Source organism: Stegostoma tigrinum, chromosome 9 (genome assembly GCF_030684315.1).
Source record: "Stegostoma tigrinum isolate sSteTig4 chromosome 9, sSteTig4.hap1, whole genome shotgun sequence".
NCBI lineage: Eukaryota > Metazoa > Chordata > Chondrichthyes > Orectolobiformes > Stegostomatidae > Stegostoma > Stegostoma tigrinum.
The window spans coordinates 76,609,590-76,635,901 of NC_081362.1; the positions used below are offsets into that span (position 1 = coordinate 76,609,590).

The 26,312-nt window shown below is 39.4% G+C and overlaps 1 protein-coding gene across 6 annotated transcripts in view; it reads right to left on the reverse strand.

The window, feature by feature from the left end:
- fmn2b (formin 2b) overlaps nt 1-26,312 on the reverse strand; it is a 479,083-nt gene that overhangs the window by 146,664 nt on the left and 306,107 nt on the right. For all 6 annotated transcript variants that reach the window (XM_059648647.1, XM_048536693.2, XM_059648646.1 and 3 more), the window contains 4 exons: nt 22,378-22,524; nt 14,728-14,787; nt 14,435-14,555; nt 3,209-3,301 (listed from right to left, as the gene is read on the reverse strand). In XM_059648647.1, the coding sequence (XP_059504630.1) occupies nt 3,209-3,301; nt 14,435-14,555; nt 14,728-14,787; nt 22,378-22,524 (421 nt within the window). The remainder of the gene's footprint in view (nt 1-3,208; nt 3,302-14,434; nt 14,556-14,727; nt 14,788-22,377; nt 22,525-26,312) is intronic.

The following is a 26,312-nucleotide window of genomic DNA, read 5'->3' on the forward strand; positions in this document are numbered from 1 at the left end:
ATTGACTGGGAACACTATAGTTCGAGTACTATAGATGAGTCAGTTTTTGTCCAGTATGTGCAGGAGGGCTTCCTGACACAGTATGTAGATAAGCCAACAAGGGGCGAAGCCACATTAGATTTTGTACTGGGTAATGAGCCCGGCCAGGTGTTAGATTTGGAAGTAGGTGAGCACTTTGGTTATAGTGATGAAAATTATGTTATGTTTACTTTAGTGATGCAAAGGGATAGGTGTATACCACTGGGCAAGAATTATAGCAGGGGGAAAGGCAATTACGATGAGATTAGGCAAGATTTAGGGAGCATAGGATGGGGAAGGAAACTGCAGGGGATGGGCACATTAGAAACGTGGAGGTTATTCATGGAAAAGCTCCTGTGTGTCCTAGATAAGTATGCACCTGTCAGGCAGGAAGCTGCAGAGCGCGGGAGCCATGGTTTACGAAGGAGGTGGAATCTCTGGCCAAGAGGAAGGCGGCTTATGTTAGGATGAGGTGTGAAGGCTCAGTCAGGGTGCTTGAGGGCTATGGAGGTAGCCAGAAAAGACCTAAAGAGAGAGCTCAGAAGAGCCAGGAGGAGACATGAGAAGTTCTTGGCGGATAGGATATTGGTAAACCCTAAGGCTTTCTATAGGTATTTAAGGTATCAAAGAATGACGAAAGTAAGATTAGGGCCAATCAAGGATAGTAGTGGCAAGTTGTGTGTGGAGTCAGAGGAGCTAGGGGAAGCACTAAATGAATATTTTTCGACAGTATTCACTCTAGAAAACGACAATGTTGTCGAGGAGAATACTGAGATACAGGCTACTAGACTAGGTGGGATTGAGGTTCACAAGGAAGAGGTATTAGAAATCCTACAGAGTGCGAAGATAGATAAGTCCCCTGGGCCGGATGGGGTTTATCCTAGGATCATCTGGGAAGCCAGGGAGGAGATTGCCGAGCCTTTGGCATTGATCTTTAACTCATCATTGTCTACAGGAATACTGCCATTACTGGAGGATAGCAAATGTGGTTCCCCTGTTCAAGAAGGGGAGTAGAGACAACTCTGGTAATTACAGACCAGTGAGCCTTACCTCAGTTGTTGGCAAAGTGCTGGAAAAGGTTAAGGGATAGGATTTATAATCATCTAGAAAAGAATAAATAAATTGTTTAGGGATAGTCAGCACGGTTTTGTGAAGGGAAGGTCGTGCCTCACAAACCTGATTGAGTTCTTGCAGAAGGTGGCCAAACAGGTAGATGAGGGTAAACCGGTTGATGTGATGTATATGGATTTCAGCAAGGCGTTCGATAAGGTTCCCCACAGTAGGCTATTGTACAAAATGCGGAGGAATTGAATTGTCGGAGATATAGCAGTTTGGATCGGAAACTGGCTTGCTGAAAGAAGACAGAGGGTGCTAGTTGATGGGAAATGTTCATCCTGAACACCAGTTACTAGTGGTGTACCGCAAGGGTCAGTGTTGGGTCCACTGCTGTTTGTCATTTTTATAAATGACCTGGATGAGGGCGTAGAAGGATGGGTTAGTAAATTTGCAGATGGCACTAAGGTTGGTGGAGTTGTGGATAGTGACGAAGGATGCTGTAGGTTGCAGAGAGACATAGATAAGCTGCAGAGCTGGGCTGAAAGGTGGCAAATGGAGTTTAATGCAGACAAGTGTGAGGTGATGCACTTTGGTAGGAGTAACCAGAAGGCAAAGTACTGGGCTAATGGTAAGATCCTTGGTAGTGTAGATGAGCAGAGAGATCTCGGTGTCCATGTACACAGATCTTTGAAAGTTGCCACCCAGGTTGACAGGGCTGTTAAGGCAGCATACAGTGTTTTAGCTTTTATTAATAGAGGGATCGAGTTCCGCAACAAAGAGGTTATGCTGAAGCTGGACAAAACTCTGGTGCTGCTACAATTGGAGTATTGTGTACAGTTCTGGTCACCGCATTATAAGAAGGATGTGGAAGCTTTGGAAAGGGTGCAGAGGAGATTTACTAGGATGTTGCCTGGTATGGCAGGAAGGTCTTACGAGGAAAGGCTGAGGGACTTGAGGCTGTTTTCGTTGGAGAGAAGAAGGTTGAGAGGTGACTTGAGACATATAAAATAATCAGAGGGTTAGATAGGGTGGATAGGGAGAGCCTTTTTCCTAGGATGGTGACAGCGAGCACGAGGGGGCATAGCTTTAAATTGAGGGGTGAAAGATATAGGACGGATGTCAGAGGTGGTTTCTTTACTCAGAGTAGTAAGGGAATGGAACGCTTTGCCTGCAATGGTAGTAGATTCGCCAAGTTTAGGTACATTTAAGTCGTCATTGGATAAGCATATGGACGTACATGGAATAGTGTAGGTTAGACGGGCTTCAGATTGGTATTACCGTTCGGCACGACATCGAGGGCCGAAGGGCCTATACTGTGCTGTAACGCTCTATGACAAAAGTAGCCAGACAGGATCACAACCACTGGTCCTCATCGTGTTAAAATGTTTGAAAAAAATAGTAAGTTAAATTGCTTCCAAGGGTCAGAATCCAAGAACCAAAAGTTTGGAATTTGATTAGGTATATACCATGGAAGCCACTGCTCCACTGAAAAAGAATAACCCATTAATTTGCGCACATCCCAGACTGGAGACAAGAAAATTTCTGTTCTGGTTCATGATGCATCCCTTCCAAATCAGCACGCTCTCCAAAGTTAAACAGCCAAATAGGATATGCAAGCAACAAACAAAAAAAGAAGTGCCTGGATCCATGCTACCTACATGCCGTAAACTTGAAAACACATGTACATGCTTGACTCATTCTCTCCAAAATGGCTAATTTGTCATTTACTACTGCTGTTTTGCAAATTAGAACAAGGAATTCTATGTGCTCGTAGGAGATAAACATGGAGGAGGAAAAACCTACTCCCAAGCCACTGACAAGGATCATTGAAAAAGTGTTCTCATGATTAATAGTTCAGTTATAAATGTCTTTATAACTCTATTGAAGAGCACTAATAACATGGTTATATATAGCCAAGACAGCAATTTAAAAGTTTTGTACAAAGTTTTTTTTTGTTGCGCATCCAAAGATCTACTCGTCAGGTGCCATGTGCTTCCAATGTATTTGTGACACTGATTAATTGTGCCACTTGGCAACTTCTAATGCCAAAACAAATATTGTCATAATTAAAATACATAATGTCACTTACCGGAGTCTTTTATTTACTAGAAAAGTTGAACTCTATTCCATTTACCTTGATTAATGAATTCTTCCATTTTGTCTTTAAAAGGCTGTAAATGTGCTTCTGGTGAAAGACGGCAGACTTTTTCCATTTCTGTCTCACAAGCTGCAACAAGAAAGGTGAAAAAACCCCATTGACCAGAAAAATCAAAAGAAGTCGTGACTTTCATTACTTAGATTTTGAAATGGGTATATAGAACTGTAGATCGATCACCAAAACATTTATCCTCAGAGCCATGTAGCTGCTGAGAAGCAAGTGATTGTTTGCATTAAGCAATAATACTGTTTTCCTAAATTAAAAACGGAAAATGCTGGAGAACCTCAGCAGGTCTGGCAGAGTCTGTACAGTTTTAAAAAAACTATTGTTAACGTTTCATGTCCAAAATTAGTACCAAAACATTAGCTGTTTCTCTAGCATTCCCTGTTTTTATGCCATATTTCCAGATTTACAGTATTTTGCTTTTATTTGAATGATGGTTTCTTCAACTAATTTCAGCCTGGATGTTAGAAGAAAAAAAATCCTGTATCAATTCTGTAGTCAAAGCATTTGTCTTTATAATAAACTGTTGCAATAATTCAATGAGAAGAATTACTCTATTCATCTGTTTCAGGACTGGATGGAAAGTTTTTCACTTTATTCACCAAGTACCTTGTGGGATTGTCAACGAAAAACATACCAATGTCCAATGACTTTATGGAAATAAATCTGGTCTCTTAAATATGTGTAATGTCCTTCAGATTTTTACATGATTGCAAGACAATCCAGAAAGGAACATGTAAAACTAGCTCCGTCAAAAATGCACAATGAAATGCATCATCTAACAGGGCAGCAGATGGCAACTTCTATTATTACTTAGATATAACTCCTTGATTAAAAGAGTTTGCACGGTAAGCATTGCTCAAAAGTACCAGCTAAATGTCTCAAGGGAAGCGTTGGAACTGGGAAGTGAGTGAATGTGACAACCTACTCTGCATTCACAGCACAAGGCTGTAAAACAACGTGCAAGTTAAAGAGTGCTTGAATTCATATCAAGTCAGGCAGGGAAAGAAGTTGGGGAAAAAGAAAATGGGGTTAACAGAAAATTGGGAAAAAAGCAGCACGCAAAAATTTTAAACTATTAAGGCAGTTTCAAAATTTCCAATGATTACATAAGGAGAACGAGACCTGTAACAGTTAAAGTTAATGGCAAAAATTAACAGTTAGACATCATAAAATTACTTCAAACAGCACCAGTTTACACTAAGCTTGGTTTCTGTCAACCACCGAAAAACACAGTGATTAAACATTATTTAAGCATATTTTAAAATGGTGGTAGAGATATTGTTTTAAAATGATAAAGGAAAGGCAACAGCCTAGTGATATTATTACTTGACTGTTAATCCAGAGACCCAGGTAAAGTTCTGGGGACCCAGCTCAAATCCTACCACGGCAGATGGTGGAATAGGAATTCAATAAATATCTAGAATAACAAATCTAACGATGACTATGAATTCATTGCCAATTGTTGCAAAAACCCATCTGGTTAACTAATTTCCTTTATGGAAAGAAAATGCCATCTTTACCTAGTCTGGCCTATATGTGATTCCAGATCCACAATAAAGTGGGTGACTCTTAACTGCTCTCTAGGCAGTTAGGGAAGGGCAATAAATGTTGCTTAGCCAGATACACCCTCATCCCGTGAATGAAAGCAAATCCAGAAGCTAACAATGGACAAACATAAAAAGAACAGCTTTTAGTCATTCGCCTTAAACCATGAATCTCTCCCATGCTTGAAGCTGCAATAGCACTGTGCATCAATATGGAGAGTATGACTAGCTTCAATCACGTGTAAGTTCACAATACATGGCTTAATAGAGAATCATTTGAGTGACTACAAATTTATAAACCACCTCAACTTACTCCACAGTCTCAGGTCATACTTAATTGCCAATGCATAAATAAAAATAAATCTTCTGTGGTATTGTTTACAGACAGACAAAAGGTGAAACACTTGAAGGTTGGGGACAGTGCTATGTTGAGAGATGAAACTTGATTTGAGATGCTACAAACAACCTCAATGGATTTATAATACCGTGCAAGCCTATTTCCAGAGAGCCAAGTATTTGAGTATTTCTGGGAAATCTAATTGTTAGGATTCTTTTCCAGCCAGACAAACAGGGCATTTGATTTGAAAAAAGGAGCCATATGGATTTTTTTTAAAACCTGATGGGCCCTTTGTGCACTCACTGAACTGAACAGAAAATTACAACTTTCATAGCAACACTATGTGCACCATTCTGTCTACACTGTGCAAAAATGTAGCACTTGTGAAAGCAACAGAGCTCGCTTACGATGGACCATCCACGATCGTGCAAAAATGTTTAAATGCACTGTGCCGAGCATAACAAAGAAAACAAATTTGCATCCAGAAAGAGAGATGTTTAAAAAGGAGCTTGGACATATATTTGAGAATGGGTACTGATAGGGTTCTGGACAAAAAACATCAGGTAGGGTATTGCTGGATCCATAAAACTCACTACTGACTTTCATTGGGCCTCAAGCATTCAATTAAAAGTTATGGAGCTTAAATATTAGTGCAACTTCATGAATGTTTTAAAGTGCACAAATTGTGCACTTATCCAAAAGATAGATTAAAATGGCCTCAAAATACTTAGAGCAATGATCTGTTTGGCGAAAGCACCACTGCGGCGGCATTAAAAGTCAAAAATATTCAAAATTCAACGATTTACAAAGTTACAATTCACAACAATAAAACCAGTCTCTTTAAAAATTGAAGGCAATAGTAGCATTTCTCATCACTGGTTCCAGGATGGCATCTGCTCAGTGTGGTGAATTTCTGTCAAACCTTTATATAACTCAACAGACTGATTCTTGACTGTAGACCTCTGGGCATATAGAACATAGAAAAGTACAGCACAGTACAGTACAGGCCCTTCAGCCCACAATGTTGCGCCATGAAATATGGGGTAGCATGTCCCAAGAGGTACTGAGATTTGGAGTACAGGATGTGTATTTCTTTTTCCTCCCCCTCCCCTGTCACTGCTCTGTCCGAGAAGTCAGTGTGACTGAATGCATGATTATGCTCACAGGACAGATTTTCATCAGTCAAAGTTTGCAGCAACCTCCTCCCAGTTATTAATGTTAATCACAACATGCTTCAAGGGGAGCTTCAGGATGGCTTTGGAGTATTTTGCATTCAACATATTAGTACACAATGCTTTAGAAAAGGGATACACAAGCTTATTGTTTCAATTTCATTCCTAGCCCATGTCACACTGATTGAAGAGGTTAAAAACAGAAGTACTGGAGAAACCCAGCACGTCTTGCAGTCTCTGTGGAGAGAGCAACAAAGCTAATGTTTTAACTGCAGTACGATTTGCCTCCTGTTTCCAGAGAAGTGTCAGATTGGATTCTAAACGTTAACTGTTTCTCTTTCCACAAACATGACGCTGGCAGATCTGCCGAGTTCCTCCGGCACTTTGTTTTTATTTTAGTTCTCCAGTACCAATAGTGCTTCGATTCTGTTTGACTGAAGAAGTCACAAGCAGAGACTGAAACATTTTCCAAAAAGTTAGCTTGGTTGCGTTGGGACAAGGATGCAAGGAGGAAGAGAAGTGGGAATTCTATTCAAGAAGTGGGAATGCCTGCTGTTCATCAGGTACAAGTGACACAGGCAGCAAACCTACTGCTTTTCCACTGTAGAGCTGCAACAGCCACAGACGTTGATAACTTGGAAAAATAATGAAATTGGACTGGTTATTTTTAAAAATCAACCTCCATTTTTCAACAGTTAGGAAATAAAATGATCTTCCTATCACTGTCATTATTCCTAGATCATTTGGGCTGAGGCCATCAATTTAAAAACTGGCAGGGTACAAATTGGAGCAGTATCAGGTGAGTATTTTGGTGGAAATTAGATCGAACAAACCCACTTTGTAACAGTGACGTCAGAATGAACATTTAACTCATTCTCAATAATAGCCTATCTGTGGCTATCTGCAGGGAGTCCTCACTTTCCTAGACTAAATTCCTACCCAAAGTGCGTCTTCAGTCTGAACAAGCTGTATTTAGCCACAGACGTTTACTAAACACGAAGAGAAGGCGACAGCCAGCAAGACAAGCTTGCCAGTCTATTTGCTCAGTTTGGAGTGATTTATCTAAATGATGAACAGTGCTGCATAATCTTAGATCAATATAGTCAATCAACTTCTTTGTGCAAAGATTTTCTTGCACTGTTTTTAAACAAATAAAGTTACAAATTTCATAATAAATATTTACTTCACGTTGGAATCAACAAATTATGAAAAAAATTTCAAGCTAAATGGTTTGAATGTAGAACTTGCCTTTGTTTACAAAAATCCAGGGCAAGTGGAATTAATACAAACGTATAGGTTGTAAATGTTGCACTGAGAGTTGGTAGGAGCAGGGCATTTTCAGGATGGCAACCAATAACTACTGGGGTGGCATAATTATTTACAACATACAGTTATGCCTTTCATGAGTAAGTGAATGGGCTACAACAAGTTTGCAGTTGATGCAAAAACAGCTGGAAAGGCAAGCGGTGAGAATGACAGAATACAAACAGGATTCTAAGCAGCTTAAGCTAGAGGACAAAAATTTGGCTGATTGAATATAATGAGAACATCTGCCAAAGTGCACAGCGTCGCATGAGGAACAGAGGAGTTGAATATTACTTAAATGGCCAAAGCATGCAGAAAGCTACAACACATAGGAATTTGGGAGTCCTCATTCACAAATTTCAAAAATCTGACATACAAGTTCAGCAGGTAACAGGAAAGGCAAATGAAATGTTAGAGTCATGGATGTCTACTGCACAGCAAAAGGCCCTTCAGTTCATCAAGTCTCTGCCACACAAGACAGCCAACTAACTATTCTAATCCCATTTCCCAGCACTTGGTTGACGGCATCGTACATACTGGCCTATATTTCAAAGGGGACAGGGTATAAAAATGCAAAGCTTTTGCCAAAACTATACAAGGCACTAGTACAACCACAGCTGGAATACTGCAAACAGTTTGGGTCTCTTATCTAAGGAAATATACACTGGCACTGGAAGCATTCCAGCTATGGTTCACCAAGTCTGATCCCAGATATGGAGGGACTGGCTTATGGAGAAGTTGAGTAGGTTGGGCCTATACTCAATGGTGTTTAGACAAAAGAGAGGCAACTTACTGAAACATGAGACACTTGAAAAGGGAGTGACATTGATTTTTCCACATCTAAAGAAAACTTGACACCAAGTTCAAAGAGGAGATATTAACAAAGATCGAAGACAGGGAAACACAGTCAATGGAATTCAAGAGCTCATGGCCTAGTGGTTAAGTACATAGTAACCATGGGTAGAGCAAAAGGAATTGGAGATGTGTAAAAGATCAGAGTTGGAAGAACACAATGTTCTTGGAAAACTGGAGGTGGTTACAGCAATGGAGTAATGTATAAGCAGCACTCAGCACAAATGAAAAGAAAAAGCTACAGGGAAAGTTTTGGAGGAACTGAAGTTGACAAATGGTTAAAAGTTGTATGCCTGTGGACTACACTAGAGCAAATGTGGTCTAAGCAAACCAAACGCAGGAACCTTTTTCAACTATCTTCATCTTCGTGCAATTTGAGTATACATATTTGCTGATCACACACAAACACCTCAAACTCATTCATAACAGGTTCCAATAACCAAAGCATAGTGGCCAAAAAAAGCAGCTTTGCTTTGTATTGTCTCATCTCAGATACCAGTTTTATGAAATGTGTATTGAACGCAGAACTATTAAAATACAGTTATGATAGGAACTTTATTTTAAAGCTGTACTTTCCCAAGACAACTCAATAACTAAGCTGCTATAGCAACATGTAATTGTTGGTCCTCAGTCTGTTGCGTATCGGGCTGGATAAACTTAAACATGGGGATAAATCATGGATCTAATCCCTTCTGTGATGGCACTTTGTTATTATATAAACATGTGTAATGTGCCAGAATTTGACTCCATCCTAAGAAGCATGCCCGAGATTGTAAATGAACGGTGAGTGCAATTTACCAAAACTATTTGTAGCAAACCAAGTGAGAGGACTAATCCCAATCAGGAACGGCAGTGATGAAGGCAAAGACAGGGAAAAAAATTTAAAATGACAAGATCAATCAAATTGAAGTTGACTAAAACAGTATAAATTCTCAAAGGGAGGGAACATTCGGCATCCACATCTTTTCTGACACATCTTCCTGCATTTGAACCAAAAGCAAAAGGAAAACTGCAGTAACTTTTAACAATAATTTCAACTAAAAGCAATAATCTCGACCATGGGTATCACGAGAATAACCGTCATAATCCTGTGCTGGTTAGCAATCGACTGTAATTGAGTAGGTAAGAGAAATTTTGCTGACCTTGAGTTAATACTTACCAACTTAAAAGGTTTTAGACACATAGCACCTCTAATAGAGCACAGTATACCAAACCATTCACAGGAGAGAGGACAATAGGTAAATTGTACATCAAGCCACATAAAGGAGATTACAGCCAAAATTGCATCCAGAAAACAGGAGATTTTAAAGGACCTCAGACCGCAAGCGAGAGAGTGAGAGAGAGCACAAGACATAACCAGACTGCTGAACTTGGCAGGGTAAAGACAGAAAGACAGAGTTCAAAGCACAATAGAGCAGGACTGTCAGATTGGAGGGCGATCAAAATACACTACATAATTTCAGTATTGTCTGGTATAGCACATTGCACGTAAGAGTGCTACAACTCCCATTAGATCTGTAATTATTAGCTTTACAAGAGCAATCAGCAATAAACTATTCATTTCATGAGACAATGAATGTGAAGCAGGCACACTATCAAGAATTGTGCTGGAAGCCTACATTTGGTTTAAAAATAAAGTCATGATTCAGGCTACATTTCAGATACAGTCTTCTGTTGCTGAAGATGATTTGCAGAAGCACATTTTGCAATATGATGATTTTTGATGAATACCTTTTGGTAGAAATTACAGTACTTGGCAAAAACATAGTACCCAGTGTTGGACTTGGCCTTATTGTTTTAACTTAAATCAAATTGCTCCAAGCAGATGAGTGAAAAGATGCAACATCCTCTATAGAAGAGCCTAGGATTCATGTAAGGTAGGCAGTGGAACGTCAGAAAAGGAAAGGGATACGCAGCCATTCCACAAGACAATGACGATGTGCAGCTTCACTTCATCCCATTACATTTCGCTACAATCCTTCTGCGCTCTCATCCAGTAAAAAATCTCAGGCACTAAGTTAAGATTATTTAAGTGACTTTGACCATCCCTCCTTCATAGCCTAGTTTGGATTTTGAGGTTGCATGTCCTCTTTTCAAATATCACCAGTCAGCAGGTAAAAAGCTTTCTTTGTGTCACATCAATCAATTTCCTTCAATGTTGAAAACCATAATCAGTCCAATTGCCCCTTGGCTTTCTGTCTCAGGATACAAGCCTAGGTTTTGAAGTCTTGCCTCAATCAAACCCATGGAACTACCTGTGGCTTTCCAGTAAATCTGTCTTGTGCTCCTTTAAAACTGTGGTGTGCAGAACTACTCCAGATGTAAGCTAACCAGAGTTCTGCATAACTGGAGCAAAAAGGCAAAGGCAAATATTCCAGCTATGAGAGTAATTTTGTACTTGATATCAATACACACTACTAAATCTTAAAATGAGCCTCCACTGTTGACTGAGAAGCTGGGAATCAGGTTGAACTGCAGTTGAAGAACAGTGCTGAGCCTGAACTTGGGTGTACAAATTGTGTGTCTCCTGACACCAAGATGGAACCCATATCATGAAAAGTTACTGAAAAACAGCTAGCAAAATCAGCTCTACTGTGGATCATACTTCTCAGCGGTATCAGAAGTGGGAGTAGGACCTACAAATTAGCACATCTCTAACCAAATTGCAATCATTACAAAAGAAGCTGTGGGTAAATTTGGAATACTAAGTGATAGTATAGCCTAAATCATTAGTTTAGTAACAATCTAGTCTTCAAGTACTCTTTGTAAGGCAGGCTAAATATGTCTTTAATGTGCATTTTCTCAAGAAATGGTTGTTCAATCTGCACTGACAAATCATCTCTCCAGGATGCCATTTTTGTGAAGGTAAGCTTTGAACAATCAATGTCACCTTGAAACAAATCCCAGGCAATTTTTAGCACTGAGTTCTCAATTTTGAAACGAAAAATTTGGACAGTGTCTACAATGGACTCCTTTAAACTAGCAAATCTTTGAAAGGGTTTTATTTTATTACATGCCCATTGTAGTTTGTTTCAGAATAGGGATTCCAGGTGTAAAATTGGGAGAGGGTCAAAGGGTAATGAGTTAAAGAACATGAATTTTCGAACACCAAGATGGCTCTCTACAAAGATCGGTGATCTAAAAGCACCTCTCTGCAGCTTCAATTGATCCTGGTCGAGTGATGGATGCTGCACTATCACATGTAAAGAAAGCTCAGGCACAAAGCCATCAATTGCTCCAATTGTCAAAGGCAGATACTGATTGCTGTGGATGATCAAAAGCAGATTAGGTTACTATAGGTCATTAGTTGCCAAGAAGGGTGAGGCTGGGTTTTCACAAAGCCATGGCACGTGTAAGTGAAACAGTTGTTCAGCTACATTTAAAATACATCCAGCAGTTCAATGCTGTTCCTTTGTCAATTTACAGTCTACCAACTTATGGTTGCTTAAATGCCCCCTCGCTTTTTCTTATTTTAAAAGGTAGGTGTGATGTGCTGTGTTCCAGATGCAATGTGACTGGTCAAACTACTCAACGCTAAGCAAAACATAATTTAAACACATTGGTTAAAATACAAACAAAAAAGGGGGAAGAATTTGGAACAACTTAACCAAACAACAGATACAGTGCCCATTACTAATTAACTGTTCTCATACAGCAACGTCCCATAAACACACACCCCTCAGCAAAAAGGGAAAATGCAGACACAGATGGTTATATGCAGTTCTCCAATCCAGGAGAAAATAACAATAGAAGATTCAGGGAGATCATCTGGAGACATTTAATGAAGATTCCAACTCCAGACCCCAAATCACTTTTGCTTCAAGCTAAGCCAAAAAACTAAAGACAAAACACTAGAAAGTCTGAGAGCTTGTCACACCCAGGTTGCTTTCATTGTTCTAACTTAAAAAAAACACAAGGCCTCACAAATTGTTTATTTTCTTAGAGACAGCTCAGCGCCTCTGCCTTACAACCTCTCTTCACAAAGAAACAGACAAAATAACATCTTAAGGTGATAGAATTGTCACTCCCTATCTACTTGAAGCCTATTATGAAGAGCAAATCATTAACAAGCAGCATTTCTTGAAGCTCATGATATGTACACAACTGTTGTCCAACTTCAACCATAATTATCCTAAGAGTAAGAAATAGTTAATCACAGAATTTTCAGAGAAATTTTAATCTCTCCTGGATGTAATCCTTTCACAGGCCTTAGAACTCCTCATATTCCACCCCCTTTAATCCCTTACTTTTCCTAGTTCTATTGAAGGGTTATTTCCCTGAAACATTAACTGTGTTGCGTGGCTTGCTTGGTGATTCTTGAACTTTGTTTTTATTTCAGATTTCTAGCACTTTTCTCCCCTCAAGGATCCTGTACTTGGTTAGTGAAGCTAACCCTGATTATTTTCATCTCCAATAAAGCATACCTTTATTAAAACTATTTAATCTTACAGCATGAGGTCACCATTGACTCCAACATACTTGTACCAGGTCTTTGGAGGAGCCATTTAACTAATCTCCCATCTGTTGCAGCTACGCAACGTACTGAAAGCTGAATTTGCTACAATTCCAAAGTACATGGCTTCTGTGCACTTGCTCAATTATTGAATAAATGTGCTTAATGTTGATTCCAGAGTGCCTCTTCAGACAAGAGCTGCTGGGTTATCGGGGCTTTTCTAATAGACAATATATCAGAGAATATCTTGTATAAAAACCCAAACTGCAACATTAAATTTGAACAAATAAGGAGTTAAATCCAAATGTTGCTTAAAAATGTTTGGATTAAGTACGTATTCACCCAGCATAGGATTGCTGAAGATTACTCTACCTGACTGCAATCATACAGTCACACTAATAGCCTGGTCCTATAATAGGCAAGTGCCAATTACACTGACATGATTGTCACAACATTCCAGGAAACGTACAGCAGTGATTAATGTTGCACTAGGTCAGAATATTTACTATGGAAATATACTAAATGGTAGAAAATTACAAAGTATACTGATGAGTGGCTGTTTCACCACTGATTTGAACTAACATAATTCTGTAGTGTAACTCTTATCTCCTTGTGGGATAGCAATATGTACAACATAAAATGCCCCATCCTTCAAATATAATTGGCACAATGCCCACCTCCTCCGATATTACATAGTTGAAGATAGCTAAATCTTGGTTATTAATATCGTTGCAAATATACAGCTTTTTTCTTTATTCATTCGCAGGATGAGGCAGCATTTACTGCCCATCCCTAATTGCCCAGAGGGCAGTTAAGAGTCAACCACATTGCTGTGGGTCTGGAGTCACATGTAGACCACACCAGGTGAAGATGGCAGTTTCCTTCCCTAAAGGACGTGAGTGAACCAGATGAGTTTTTCCCCCAACAATCGACAATGGATTCATGGTTACCATCAGACTCTTAATTCCAGACATTTTACTGAATTCAAATTCCATCATCTGCCGTGATGAGATTCAAATCTGGAACCCCAGAATCTCATCTGGGTCTCTGGATTAACAGTCCAGTGATAATACCACGAGGCCATCGCCATCTATTGTGACAGAAGATTTAAATTTAGTCATGAAAAGAATCATTCGTAGTCAAAAAGTCATCCACTTGGTGAGCAAATATGACTAAATACAAAACTAGGAACTATTTTATTATTAATTTTATATGAGTACAATAAACGAAATACAAACAAGAGCTAAGTTTACACTCAAATCAACTGCATTTCAACAGGTATTCTTAAATTATACAAAACAGCGTCAATTGTGACAATATTGGAAAAGCTTTTCACTCTACTTTACTGTTTTGCTCACCATAAAATACGTGACAATAAAATCATTCTTAAAAAAATTCATCCATACATAAAACAGAGGTGAACAAGTTTATCAATTTGAAAATCTTTCCATTTGCAGCTTCTATTTCCATAGTCCAGTACAGTGACAAACTACACTGCTCACAGGCTAAGAGTCAAAAGAGAAAATGGTTTACCTTTCAAGTCCTTTTTCAGTTTACGAAGGTCCTTCTCAAAATCTTCAAATTTCATTTGAGAAACTTGAAACAAGTCCTGTGGTTCTGGCATGGGGAAGACACTTTGTTCTGTGCCTGCATCCTGGGATGAGACATTTGGAATTTATTGACTGCAAGAAATCATTTCCCTATTTCTCAATCCAGTAAGTAATACAATTTTACTTTACCAAATCTAAGATAAAGCTGGTTTATCCACAAAAATTACTTTAAAAATTATCAGAAACATGCAACTACTCAGTAATTAAAAAGCATACCTTGTCAAAATTACGCAAAAAATAGGAAACCAGATAGAACAGGAGATTAGTGCTGTTATCCTGAAAGAGATAAAAGTTGTTTGAAACAAAGATGACAAACTGGAACCCATTATTACAAAACACAATGACAAACTTGTAGATGTAGAAACTGGTTAGCTTTGAAAATCCTATCACACTCTTACCCCATTCATTTCAGTCCTTCTCAGTAGGACTCACTCCATTGCACATGCCAACAAGAAACACTGGCCTTATGGTATCCGAGAGCATGCCAAGCATGAGAGGAGTCTAAAATGCAACAGTAATCCCCTCCAATAACTTTGTCTACTTGTCCCCTTTCACGTTGGCCTTGATGAAGCCACCATCTTTATGATACACTTGCTGACTGACGTGTCTGCACAAAATGCAATCCTTCAAGAGTGGATGTAACATTTAAAGACAAGGTCAGTCAGTCTCTGAATCAATTTTAATGCTGCTAGCAAAATGAGATTTCAGTCATTTCTTTCAACTCGGATGGCATTACAGACTATATGCCTGAAGGGGCAGCAAGTGCCAGCAGATTTTCTGACTGCTCAGCTGATGTAGCAGACTGCGATAGCAAAACCAAAACCTAGGCAGTCACAACTCTTGCTAAACTCCCATAATTTAAAAAAAAAGTCTTCAGTTAGATCAAAAATACACTTACTGATCACAAGGATCAACAAGGCCTATATATCTTTCTTTGGAATCCAAATCCAATTCCAACGCAACTCAATCACTTGAAGTGAACTGATGTGATTTTGAGTGATAGCTTTAGTGTTTTATATCAAAATTAATTAATTCAAGTAGGTCAGTCCACTAGTTTCCTTCAGCAATAGAAATAGTTAAACCCAGTTTTATTCAAAATTAAGCACGTTACCTGTGTGTTTTGGTGGTAGTACACGTTTAATAGACTACTTATCCTAATCATAGTCATTTAGATATGTTCACAACCATACATTCCATCACCCTAAGTCCCATTTAATGTCTGGTAGAATGGCGTCTATGAGCATTATACCAGTTATCTGCTATTAAGTAGCAGGTTTGACACAGGACAAAAAGGACGTTGTCTCATTTCAACAGTCCACCAAGATCAATTGCTTCCAGTATTAAATAATTAAAATTTAAGTAAGGTTTAACTCCATTTATGCTGTTTGTATTGAACTTGGCCAAGTTTGATCTGGAGGTTAATACACCGTAGGTGCAAGAGGATTGGGTAGTCTGAATTACTCAGCTGAGTGCAACCCCAGTTTATTCCACTACGATGTACAAATCCACAACCAAATAACATGAATACGAATCAAGTTATCTAGACAGGCAATGGACACCGCAGACTGAGTAGTTCTTTCGGGTTCCCAATCTTTTGTATAATGCTACAAAAAACCCAAAAAAGGTCAGGCAAAGTCATGATTGTGCGATTATTGAACATGAGTTAGAAGCAACAGTGAGTCACTTGACCTTTCCAGCCAGCTCCTTTCCTCAAAGAGATTGTGGTTAAAAAGATTTCTCATATACCTTCAATCACCTTTCACCCTTTGCACATTAAAAAAAAATCTCTCTTGGCTGTAAAAAGTCAAAAACTCTGCTTCAACTGCCTTTTGAGGAAAATTTACAAACCCCAAGAATATTATCTTGATTTCTGTCTTCAACAAGCAACTCATTTTTAATAAGTGATCCAGTTTTCTCACAACAGATGACATCTTTTCCAATTCCACCCCACCGAGGGTCCTCAGGAACATACAAGTTTCAATTAATCCAACTTATACCGTACTAAACTCCAGTATGATCAAACCTAACTTGCCCAACCTTTCCTCAGACAACCCCATTACTGTCATTCTAGGTCATTGTTTGTTAAAATTTTTTAAACTGCTTATGATTCATTTACATTTTACCTTTTTAAAAAGTAGGCAATATTGTATGCAGCACTCCAGATATCACCTGACTAATTCCCTCGCTAAGTGAAGAATAACTGCCCCATTTTGTATGCAATTTTTCTTGTAATCAACGGTAACATTCTATTAGCTTTCCAAATTACTTGTTTTACCTGCACGCAAACCTTGTACACTTCATATACAAAGACCATAAGATGCAAGAGGAGAACTAGGCCAACCGATCCATTGTGTCTACTTTGCCATTTGTTGAGATCCTGAGATCTAATAAGCTTCACTTTCCTGCCTTATCTCCATAACCCTCAAACCCCTTATTGATCAAAAGCTGTCCAGCTCAGCCTTAAATAGATTTAATGAATCAGCCTCAGCAGCCCTCGGAGGAAAATAATTCCACAAACTTAGTATTCACAGGGTCAGAAATTCCTCATCTATGTTTTAAATGGGTGATCCCTTAATCAGAGACTGAGTTGACTGGCTCTGGATTTTCTTACAAGGGGAAATTTGTAACTCCTTTACTTTAGCATCCAGTTTGTCGAGCTCCCTAAGAATTTTACATGGTGCAAGAGTACAAGCCTAATCTATTCAACCTTTCCATACAAAATAAAAACCCTTCACTTCCAGATTCAACCTCGTGAATCTTCTCTGGTCTCCACCCAATGCCCATACATCCTCTTTAGAAAAATGAACAAAAACTATTACAAATAGCATTGCAAGTGTGATCTGACTTGTGCCCTGTAGAACTTTTGCAAGACCTCTATTTTTCCATTCCATTTGAAATAAAGACTAATATTACATTGGTGTTCTGTATTACCTGCTGAAACTACGTTAGTTTTTGAGCTGTTTATGAATTAAGATCCTCAAATCTCTCTTTTCCATAGTCTTTTCTTATTTAAAGACTAAATTCAGCACTTCTTTCTGTCAAAATGCAATACTTCTCATTTTTCCACATTATATTCCATTTGTCAAGTTATCTCCTACTGACTCAACCTGGTTCGTCCCCTCTAAAGACTGTGTCATCAATGTCATTTCAAAGTTCTTTTGTCATACACAAACTTAGTGATGGCAAAATTACTTCCATCATCTATATCATTAAAATACATGGTAAAGAGCTGTGTCCTCAGCGCACATCCTTTGGCACTCCAGTTGTTACAAGGTGCTAACATGAAAATGCTCCCTTTATCTCAATTCTCATTCTTGTTTCCGTTAACCAATCCTCTATCCACAATTAGGTACTGATCATGACACAGCCCATAGCATTGGCATTAGTACAAGTCTCCCTGCTGCTCCCGATCTTCAATGAAGATTGAAGCAAAGCATTTAGCCTGGTTCACTGACCTGAATCTTCTTCCCTTCATTCATTTCTTTTTAAAATCTTCACCTGTCATCTAATGCTAGATCTTTTATTGATATCATACTTATTCCATTCTGTACTAACAAAGATACTCTGCTATTCTCTTTCCTTTCTGCCTGTCCTTTTGGAAGAAAGTCAAATCCCTGAACTAAGGTAACCCAGATCCCTCTAGATCTGAGCTCTGCAATGTATTACTGCTTCAAGAATATGCCTCTCTTATTTCTTGTTCAAATGGACAGTTTCACGTTTTCCCCACCTTTGACTCCATTTGCTAGGCCTTCTGCCACCTAATGTATCTACACTCCTTTGTAACTTATTTGTGGCCTATTTACTTACCTATCTTTATTTTGTCAACAATGTAGCAATCATCCTTCAGATTGATTTATCTATTAATTTATATAAATTGTAATTATTTGAGACCCCAGTACAGGTCCCGATGGTACAACACTAATTACATTAGCCAGTTCTGATTTTTCTAATTCTGGTTAACCAGCCAACAGTCTTTCTATGCCAAAACATTACCAACAATCTCCTTAGCTTTTAGCTTTCGTTTCAGGCAAATCTTTTTGAAAGACTTTTAAGTAAACTGAAAGGTTGTCATCTTCCAGAATAGGTATTATTGCTAGCATTCTGTTGAAGTTGCAAGAAGCCGTGATTCATGATTTTCTTTCTGTACATTTCTAACCACTTGCTCACTCTATGTTCACTGCATGGCTGGCATAGAGGCATTACTGATGGTGCGCAGGAGGGAAATGATCAATATTGAGAGTCATTAATCCAGTAGTGCTTCAGTGATGCTGTCATCTCAACTATTCACTAACTCAGCTCCCACACTGTCAAGGATTATTAACTCCTTTATTCCCTCATTAGTCATCGAAGTTCATTGCTTAAAGAAAACAAAATCATTAGGACAAAATTAATTTCAAGGACCATGCTTTACGCAATGATAACAAGTTCAAAGAACTGAACTGGTTCTCATTTCATAAGGATCAACAGTACAATGCAGAGACCTTGCGCAATTCTAAAGCCAATTAAGAATAGTCAACCAGACTTTTACAGAGAAAATAAAAACAAAGCTTTGGGAATAGGCCACAGATTTGGTAGCAGCTGAGGCGAGAAAAGCACGATTAAAGTTTTGAGTCGAGGTCGCTCTCATTCAGAACTGTCAGAAGGAAGGAACGAGATGTATTTTGTGTTGTTGAAAAGTGGGGACAGGGCACAAGAGAAGGAAGAACAGAACGGAAGGTTTAAATTTGGGTACAGGAGAAGAGAGAGAGGTTAAATGACAATGATGACGTGGAACAAAAAGACGAAGGGAGTGTTAGCAGCTGTGGTGAGAATTCTAAGCAATAATCCAGAGACACAGTCTGAATAGAAGACTAACGAACTAAAAGCAAGTTCATACACAAGGTTCGGACTGATACTTGACAAAAAAAAGAAAATTGAGGGTGGAGATCCTATGGGATCAAATTAAGCACATTGCATTTCTACTTGTCTTTTTGAAGAGTTATGTTCGACTTCCAATATTACTTTTTCCTCTCTTCACAAATGCCGCCAGAATAACTGACAACTTCTAGCACTGATTTTTCTCCCCAGATTGCCAACACCTGCAGTGTTCTGCTTTTATTCAAATTGGATTTAAAAAGTCATCTGGTACAGAGGTTGTGTACTGCTGTGGGGAAATAAAAAATTGTCAAAGCTTTTGGCCTTGTATTCATCGGGACAATTTGCACAAAGTGCCAAATCAAAGAGAAGACAATATTTACATTCAGCATGTTGTGGTCCAGTCAAAAAAAAAAATTGTGTTTATCGCACAAAAAGATTGTTTTGAACTTCAGTGCCAATATGATGTCAGGTATGTAGGCCATACACTTCAAAGACTGATGGCTCATATCACTCTGCAAATCACTTCGGCTGTTTGCCACAAGCAAGGTACTGGCCCTACCCGTGTAGCCTGCACTTTCAAAACTAAAGGCGAGAACACTAGATCGGATTCCACAATTGGATCACATTTGCCGTGTCGGTCTGAGTGTGGGAATGGAAAACCAATTTATGATTGTTAGTCAGGCTCGTAGTATGAGTGAAGTCATCATTAATTGGTACATTTGTATGGCAACACTAGTACCAATCAGTTCACTTCTCCAATACAGCATAAGCGTTGTCTCTCTTTCTGGTGGCATTTCCTGTGAACTGCACTGCTGAATGTAAGATGAAGAACTTCAAAAAGATGCATCTACTTCCAGCTGGAAACAGATTTTTATATTGCAACCATAATATATGGGCAGTTAAAACCTATGCTGATAAACCTAAAGCAAAATTAAGAACCGCAAAAATATTTATAAATGCAGATTTTTTCAAACAATATAATAAATTGTACATAAGAGGTGGCTACATATTTGGTTCAGTATTCAACTGAAGGAAAACAAGTGGATGAGTGATTTAATCTGAGATTAATAAACAAAGTCCCAGGTGAAAAACAGCAGATCTGTTAGCATCTATGGACAGAGAACTAGAGAAAACATTTTGACAATCATCGGACTCTAACAATCTTAGGTTCAATCCTGCTGAAATTATAGGAAACATAACCAGCAGAAACTAACAAACTGACCCAACAAGTCTATCCTCATGCTAATTAAAGTTGCACATTAATTTTGATGACAGGTTAGGAACCAGCAGTTGTACAATTTATTTCACAGTTAATTACAGGTGGCAATTCATCAGTAACTTTGAAGATCAATGGTAATTAGAAGAGATCATTTGGCATCTGGCAGGTCAGAAAATAATTTTATTACATTTTTGTACCATCTAAATTAACCAGAAATTTTGTTAACTGATTCTTTGTAGGAAGACTGGCAGCAAGAACCTCTCAAGACAATTTAGCACTGGTAAGAAATTCACATCTCTGCTCTTGACTCAAAACATACTTGTACACACCAACTGCTCTGAGCCAATTTGCCACAAAGTGATTCAGCACATATTAAAAAGAACCAAAAATTACATTTATAGTGCACAGATTCAGTAACTGGGAACAAATCAAAGCTCTTCTGTGCTACTGAAGGAAATGAACTCATGTTAATCTTTTTAATAGGCTATTTGTGATCGATGTGCTATTTCCTTCATGACTAAACTCAGCAATCTCTCCAACCCACATCCCAAGTTTGTCATCACTGTTGTTCGTTTCAGGGAAATTATTCACAATCCTCCCTTTCTTCACAATGTCAATTGCTATTTCTGATCAGACTCCAATGTTTAGAAGCCCTCCTTTCAGCCAAATTATCTATTTTAAATTATGCTTAAATGAAACATTAATCTTGCTCTGTATTTGTTTATATCCAGACCAGGAAATACAACTCAAATTTTTTAAATGGGTTAATAAAGTTTCAGTTTTCTTCAGGTTTAAAAATGAACATTTGCAACTCCCCAGAGTTAATTCTAATCAATGCTTAAACTGCAGGTATCCACTCAATATCATGTAACTTGTACACACAGCAGGAAACTTGCTTTACATATATTAGAGTTGGTAGTAAACTTTTGACCACACAGTCCCCTGTAGCTTGCACACTTGGCTCTCCTGTATACTGACCATTAAAGAACTTTTCCTCTTTCTGTCAAGCATTCTATTATACAGCTTCATCTAGACCACAAAGTACCTCCTCTGTAATATGTCCTTTGACTGATATGTTACATGCATTCCTCAAATGGAAATTTTCCTGAAACGTCATAAAAGCCACTGCTTAAGACCATACCCTTAGACATCTGCTTGTGTGGGGAGCCAGCCAACGTCAAACAAAATCCACCTTAGACTTCTTAGCCACAAATGATCTGTTCTTGGATAGAATGCATCAAACCAGTGTCCACTCTCCCAAACGTGGAGACAACAATTCTGAGAGTTGCCATGTGCAATAATTTGGAAGAATGATTTTGGTCCACTAGTCAAGTATCATTACCTCTAAACACGGTATAAATGCTCATAATACCTAGTTTCCATAATATTACATTTTAATCATTGGTTGAAACAGCCAAATAAGTAATATTCCACAGCTATCTGCAGTTGGTTTTCGATAAACAATTGTCATTCACTACACGTTCCTCTAGTTAAAACATTGGAAATATTTCCAAACTCTGCTTGATCACAACACTACATTATAGTGATAGCAGGTTAACAGTTGGAAGATTACCAAGTTTGCATTCAGTTTGTTTGGAAACAGACAAGTGCATCTATCATATAAAATAAAACAAAGAACCGCAGACAATGGAAATCAAACAAAAACAGGAATTGCTGGAGAAATTCAGCAGGTTTGGCAGCATTTTTAGAGAGAAAGTAGAATTAACCTTTGAGTCAGAGACACTTATGCTTCTCCAACAATTCCTGTTGTGCGGCGATCGTGTACTTACACTGCTCTTCACATCACGGAGCTTGGGAAGAATCTCCAAGCCAAAACCATCTGCTTGGCCACGACTTCTGTTCCCACCATTCATATAGTTTCCAAAAGCAAGAATCAGACCCAGCACCTGCTTTACACTGGCACTTGTTTGGAGTGTCTGAGGTAATAACAGAAAATAAGTTTTAGCTTAAGAACTTTGATTTTATCAATCATTGGTTTTGATTCCAAAACCATCGTTCTAAAGGTCAAGATGTTTAAATTAGCCCTCAAGTATGCCAAAGCACACTCATGAGAGAGTCTGGTCCATTTGTGAATATTTTCCTCTAAATTTCAAAGCACCAAGTGAACAATTACAATGAATTCATCTTTCCCAATGTCCCATATTCCTAAAATAAATACTGTTAGTTCAAAAGCTGCAGTTGCTAGTTTATTATAATCATTATGCCAAGTAAATGATCATATGATTATTATAATAATGATACACACAATGTATTTTCATATTAATATGATTATTATAATAGGTTTTTGAACAAACCGTATTTATTTATTTTGGGAATATGGGGCACTGCAAAAGATGCATTCATTGCCTTTTTAAAAAGCTTCGAATCTACATCAGAATAATTTGCTAGGCCACTTCACAGTCAGATGTAAGTTTGACTATGTAGGGCTGGCAAGTTTTTTTTGGACAATGAACTAGTTCGGTTTCTCAACCAAAAAAGAGTCATCATTGCTTTTTAATGTCAGTGCACAAATGAGCAGACTTATAGATTACAATCTTCCTGCTCATCAGTAAGAATTGGAAATACAACCTATGGAATACAAGCTCAACAGCAGACATGCCACTGATCAAAGCTTAAACATGCCCTTTCAACCTGCTCCACCATTCAATATAAATCAATTGTCCAACAGAGTGTCAACTTATTATTCTGCTCCTTTCTCCCCATACTCTTTAGCCTTTAGAACTACTCTAACTCCTCCTTGAAAACATTCAACGATTGTATGGCAGAAAATTCCACAGGCTCACCACTGTTGGTGAAGAAATTTCTCCTCATCTCAGTCCTCAATGTCCTCCTGCTTCTGGGGTTCAGAACTGGTTCATCTTGATAGCAAAATGTCTTTTAATAAAAAAAGCTCTCTTTAAATAGACTTGGAAAATATGAAGAATTTACAAAATACCTAGCGACGTTATCACTAACCAATGGCCTAACATTTTTTTTTACACCAAGAATTTTCCTTACCTTGCAAATCTTAGAGGATGATTACATTGACATATTAATTTGACTGAAACTTTCTTTACTTTGGTGACATCTCACTGTTTAAGACTTTTATACTTGGCTACATTTTCTGCCACAGCCCCAATAAAACCACCTGGGGCATGCCCCATTGAGATCCTTCAGTGGCCTCAATTAGCCCTTGGTAACCTTTTCAAAGTTGAAGCCCATCATCTTATTCAGAGTTCAATCGATCTTTGTCTCTCATTCTCTGTTGCCTCAAGTCCCAACACAGTTTATGCCCACCGATATTCTTCCCTTCACCCTGCTTTCTTCCATAGACTGTTCATTTCTCACTCAAAACCATTTCGACTCAATGGGAGAAATATTCTCGCCCCTGGAATGTTGAGTGCGGTGACAATGGATACCACCAACAGCATCCTCTCTTCGGCCCTTTCGCTGAACTCAAAGCACCAACAATTTGATTCAACACCATTTACTCTCTACAAATCCATGCTGGCTTTCCTTCATTAATCTGTACGTTCTCAAGTGAAGCATTTTTTTTTAAAAACTGGATTGCCATTTTGAAATACTTCGCTACCACTCAGGCTAAACTGACTGATCTGTAGTTTCTGGACTTATCCATGCATCCTTTTCAACAAGAGTGTAATATTCCCCAATTTTTGGTACAATCTTTAACCTTCCAAGCTTCCTTGGATTTATGTTCGGAGCATCTACAATTTCCGTCCTTACGTTATTTCAGTATCCTTGGAGAGATAATCCAGTGACTTTAGTGCAGACTAACAGTTCCTCCTTCTCAATTAACAGCCCACCCATCCTCTGGTATGTTGACTAAACTGTTCACTATAACTTGGGCAACATTGTTACCAAGGAAAAGAAAGTACTCATTTAATGGTTTGGCAATACTCTCCATCTTTATCTGAAATGCCCTTTTTATGTCACTCCTTATCCTTTTTCCTATTTAGGTTTATTAAAATATAAAAGCGTTTTAGATTCCCTTCCATCTCTTCTCATATTGTCCCTTTATGGTTATGCTTTTCAGTTTGCCTCTTGATTTTTCTGTACTCAATCTGGTTTTAAATTGTATCATCCACCAAACATTTGTCATAGCCACATTTAAACTCCATTTCTTGGATTATTCAGGAAGATTTAGTTACTTCTGTTTTAAACTTACCCAGCTATGGATGCATGTCTAGATGCTACCATACTGAACACCTTTCCAAAGGCCAAGCAGCATCTCAGGAGCACAAAAACTGACGTTTCGGGCCTAGACCCTTCATCAGAGAGGGGGATGGGGTGAGGGTTCTGGAATAATTAGGGAGAGAGGGGGAGGCAGACCAAAGATGGATAGAGGAGAAGATAGGTAGAGAGGAGCGTATAGGTGGGGAGGGGATAGGTCAGTCCGGGGAGGACTGACAGGTCAAGGAGGCAGGATGAGGTTGGTAGGTGGGAAATGAAGGTGCGCTTGAGGTGGGAGGAGGGGATAGGTGAGAGGAAAGACAAGTTAGGGAGGCGGGGACGAGCTGGGCTGGTTTTGTGATGCAGTGAGGGGAGGGGACGAGCTGGGCTGGTTTTGGGATGAGGTGGGGGAAGGGGGGGGATTTTGAAGCTGGTCAAGTCCACATTGATACCATTGGGCTGCAGGGTTCCCAGGCGGAATATGAGTTGCTGTTCCTGCAACCTTCGGGTGGCATCATTGTGGCACTGCAGGAGGCCCATGATGGACATGTCATCGAAAGAATGGGAAGGGGGAGTTGAAATGGTTCGCGACCGGGAGGTGCAGTTGTTTATGGCGAACCGAGCGGAGGTGTTCTGCAAAGCAGTCCCCAAGCGTCCGCTTGGTTTCCCCAATGTAGAGGCCACACCAGGTACAATGGATACAGTATACCACATTGGCAGATGTGCAGGTGAACCTCTGCTTAATATGGAAAGTCATCTTGGGGCCTGGGATAGGGGTGAGGGAGAAGGTGTGGGTGCAAGTGTAGCATTTCCTGCGGTTGCAGGGGAAGGTGCCGGGTGTGGTGGGGTTGGAGGGCAGTGTGGAACGATCAAGGGAGTCACGGAGAGAGTGGTCTCCCCGGAAAGCAGACAAGGGTGGGGATGGAAGAAAGGTGTCTTGGGTGGTGGGGTCGGATTGTAGATGGCGGAAGTGACAGAGGAAGATGCGTTGCATCCGGAGGTTGGTGGGGTGGTGTCTGAGAATGAGGGGGATCCTCTTTGGGCGGTTGTGGCGGGGGCGGGGTGTGAGGGATGTGTTGTGGGAAATGCGGAGACGCGGTCAAGGGTGTTCTCGACGACTGTGGGGGGTAAGGTGCGGTCGTTGAAGAACTTGGACATCTGGGATGTGCGGGAGTGGAATGCCTCATCGTGGGAGCCGATGCGGCGGAACTGGGAATAGGGGAATGGAATTTTTGCAGGAGGGTGGGTGGGAGGAGGTGTATTCTAGGTAGCTGTGGGAGTCAGTGGGGTTGAAATGGACATCAGTTACAAGCTGGTTGCCTGAGATGGAGACTGAGGGGTCCAGGAAGGTGAGGGATGTGCTCGAGATGGCCCAGGTGAACTGAAGGTTGGGGTGGAAGGTGTGGGTGAAGTGGATGAACTGTTCGAGCTCCTCTGGGGAGCAAGAGGCGGTGCTGATATCGTCATCAATGTAACGGAGGAAGAGGTGGGGCCCATGGCCACCCACTGTGTCTGTAGGAAGTGGGAGGAGTCG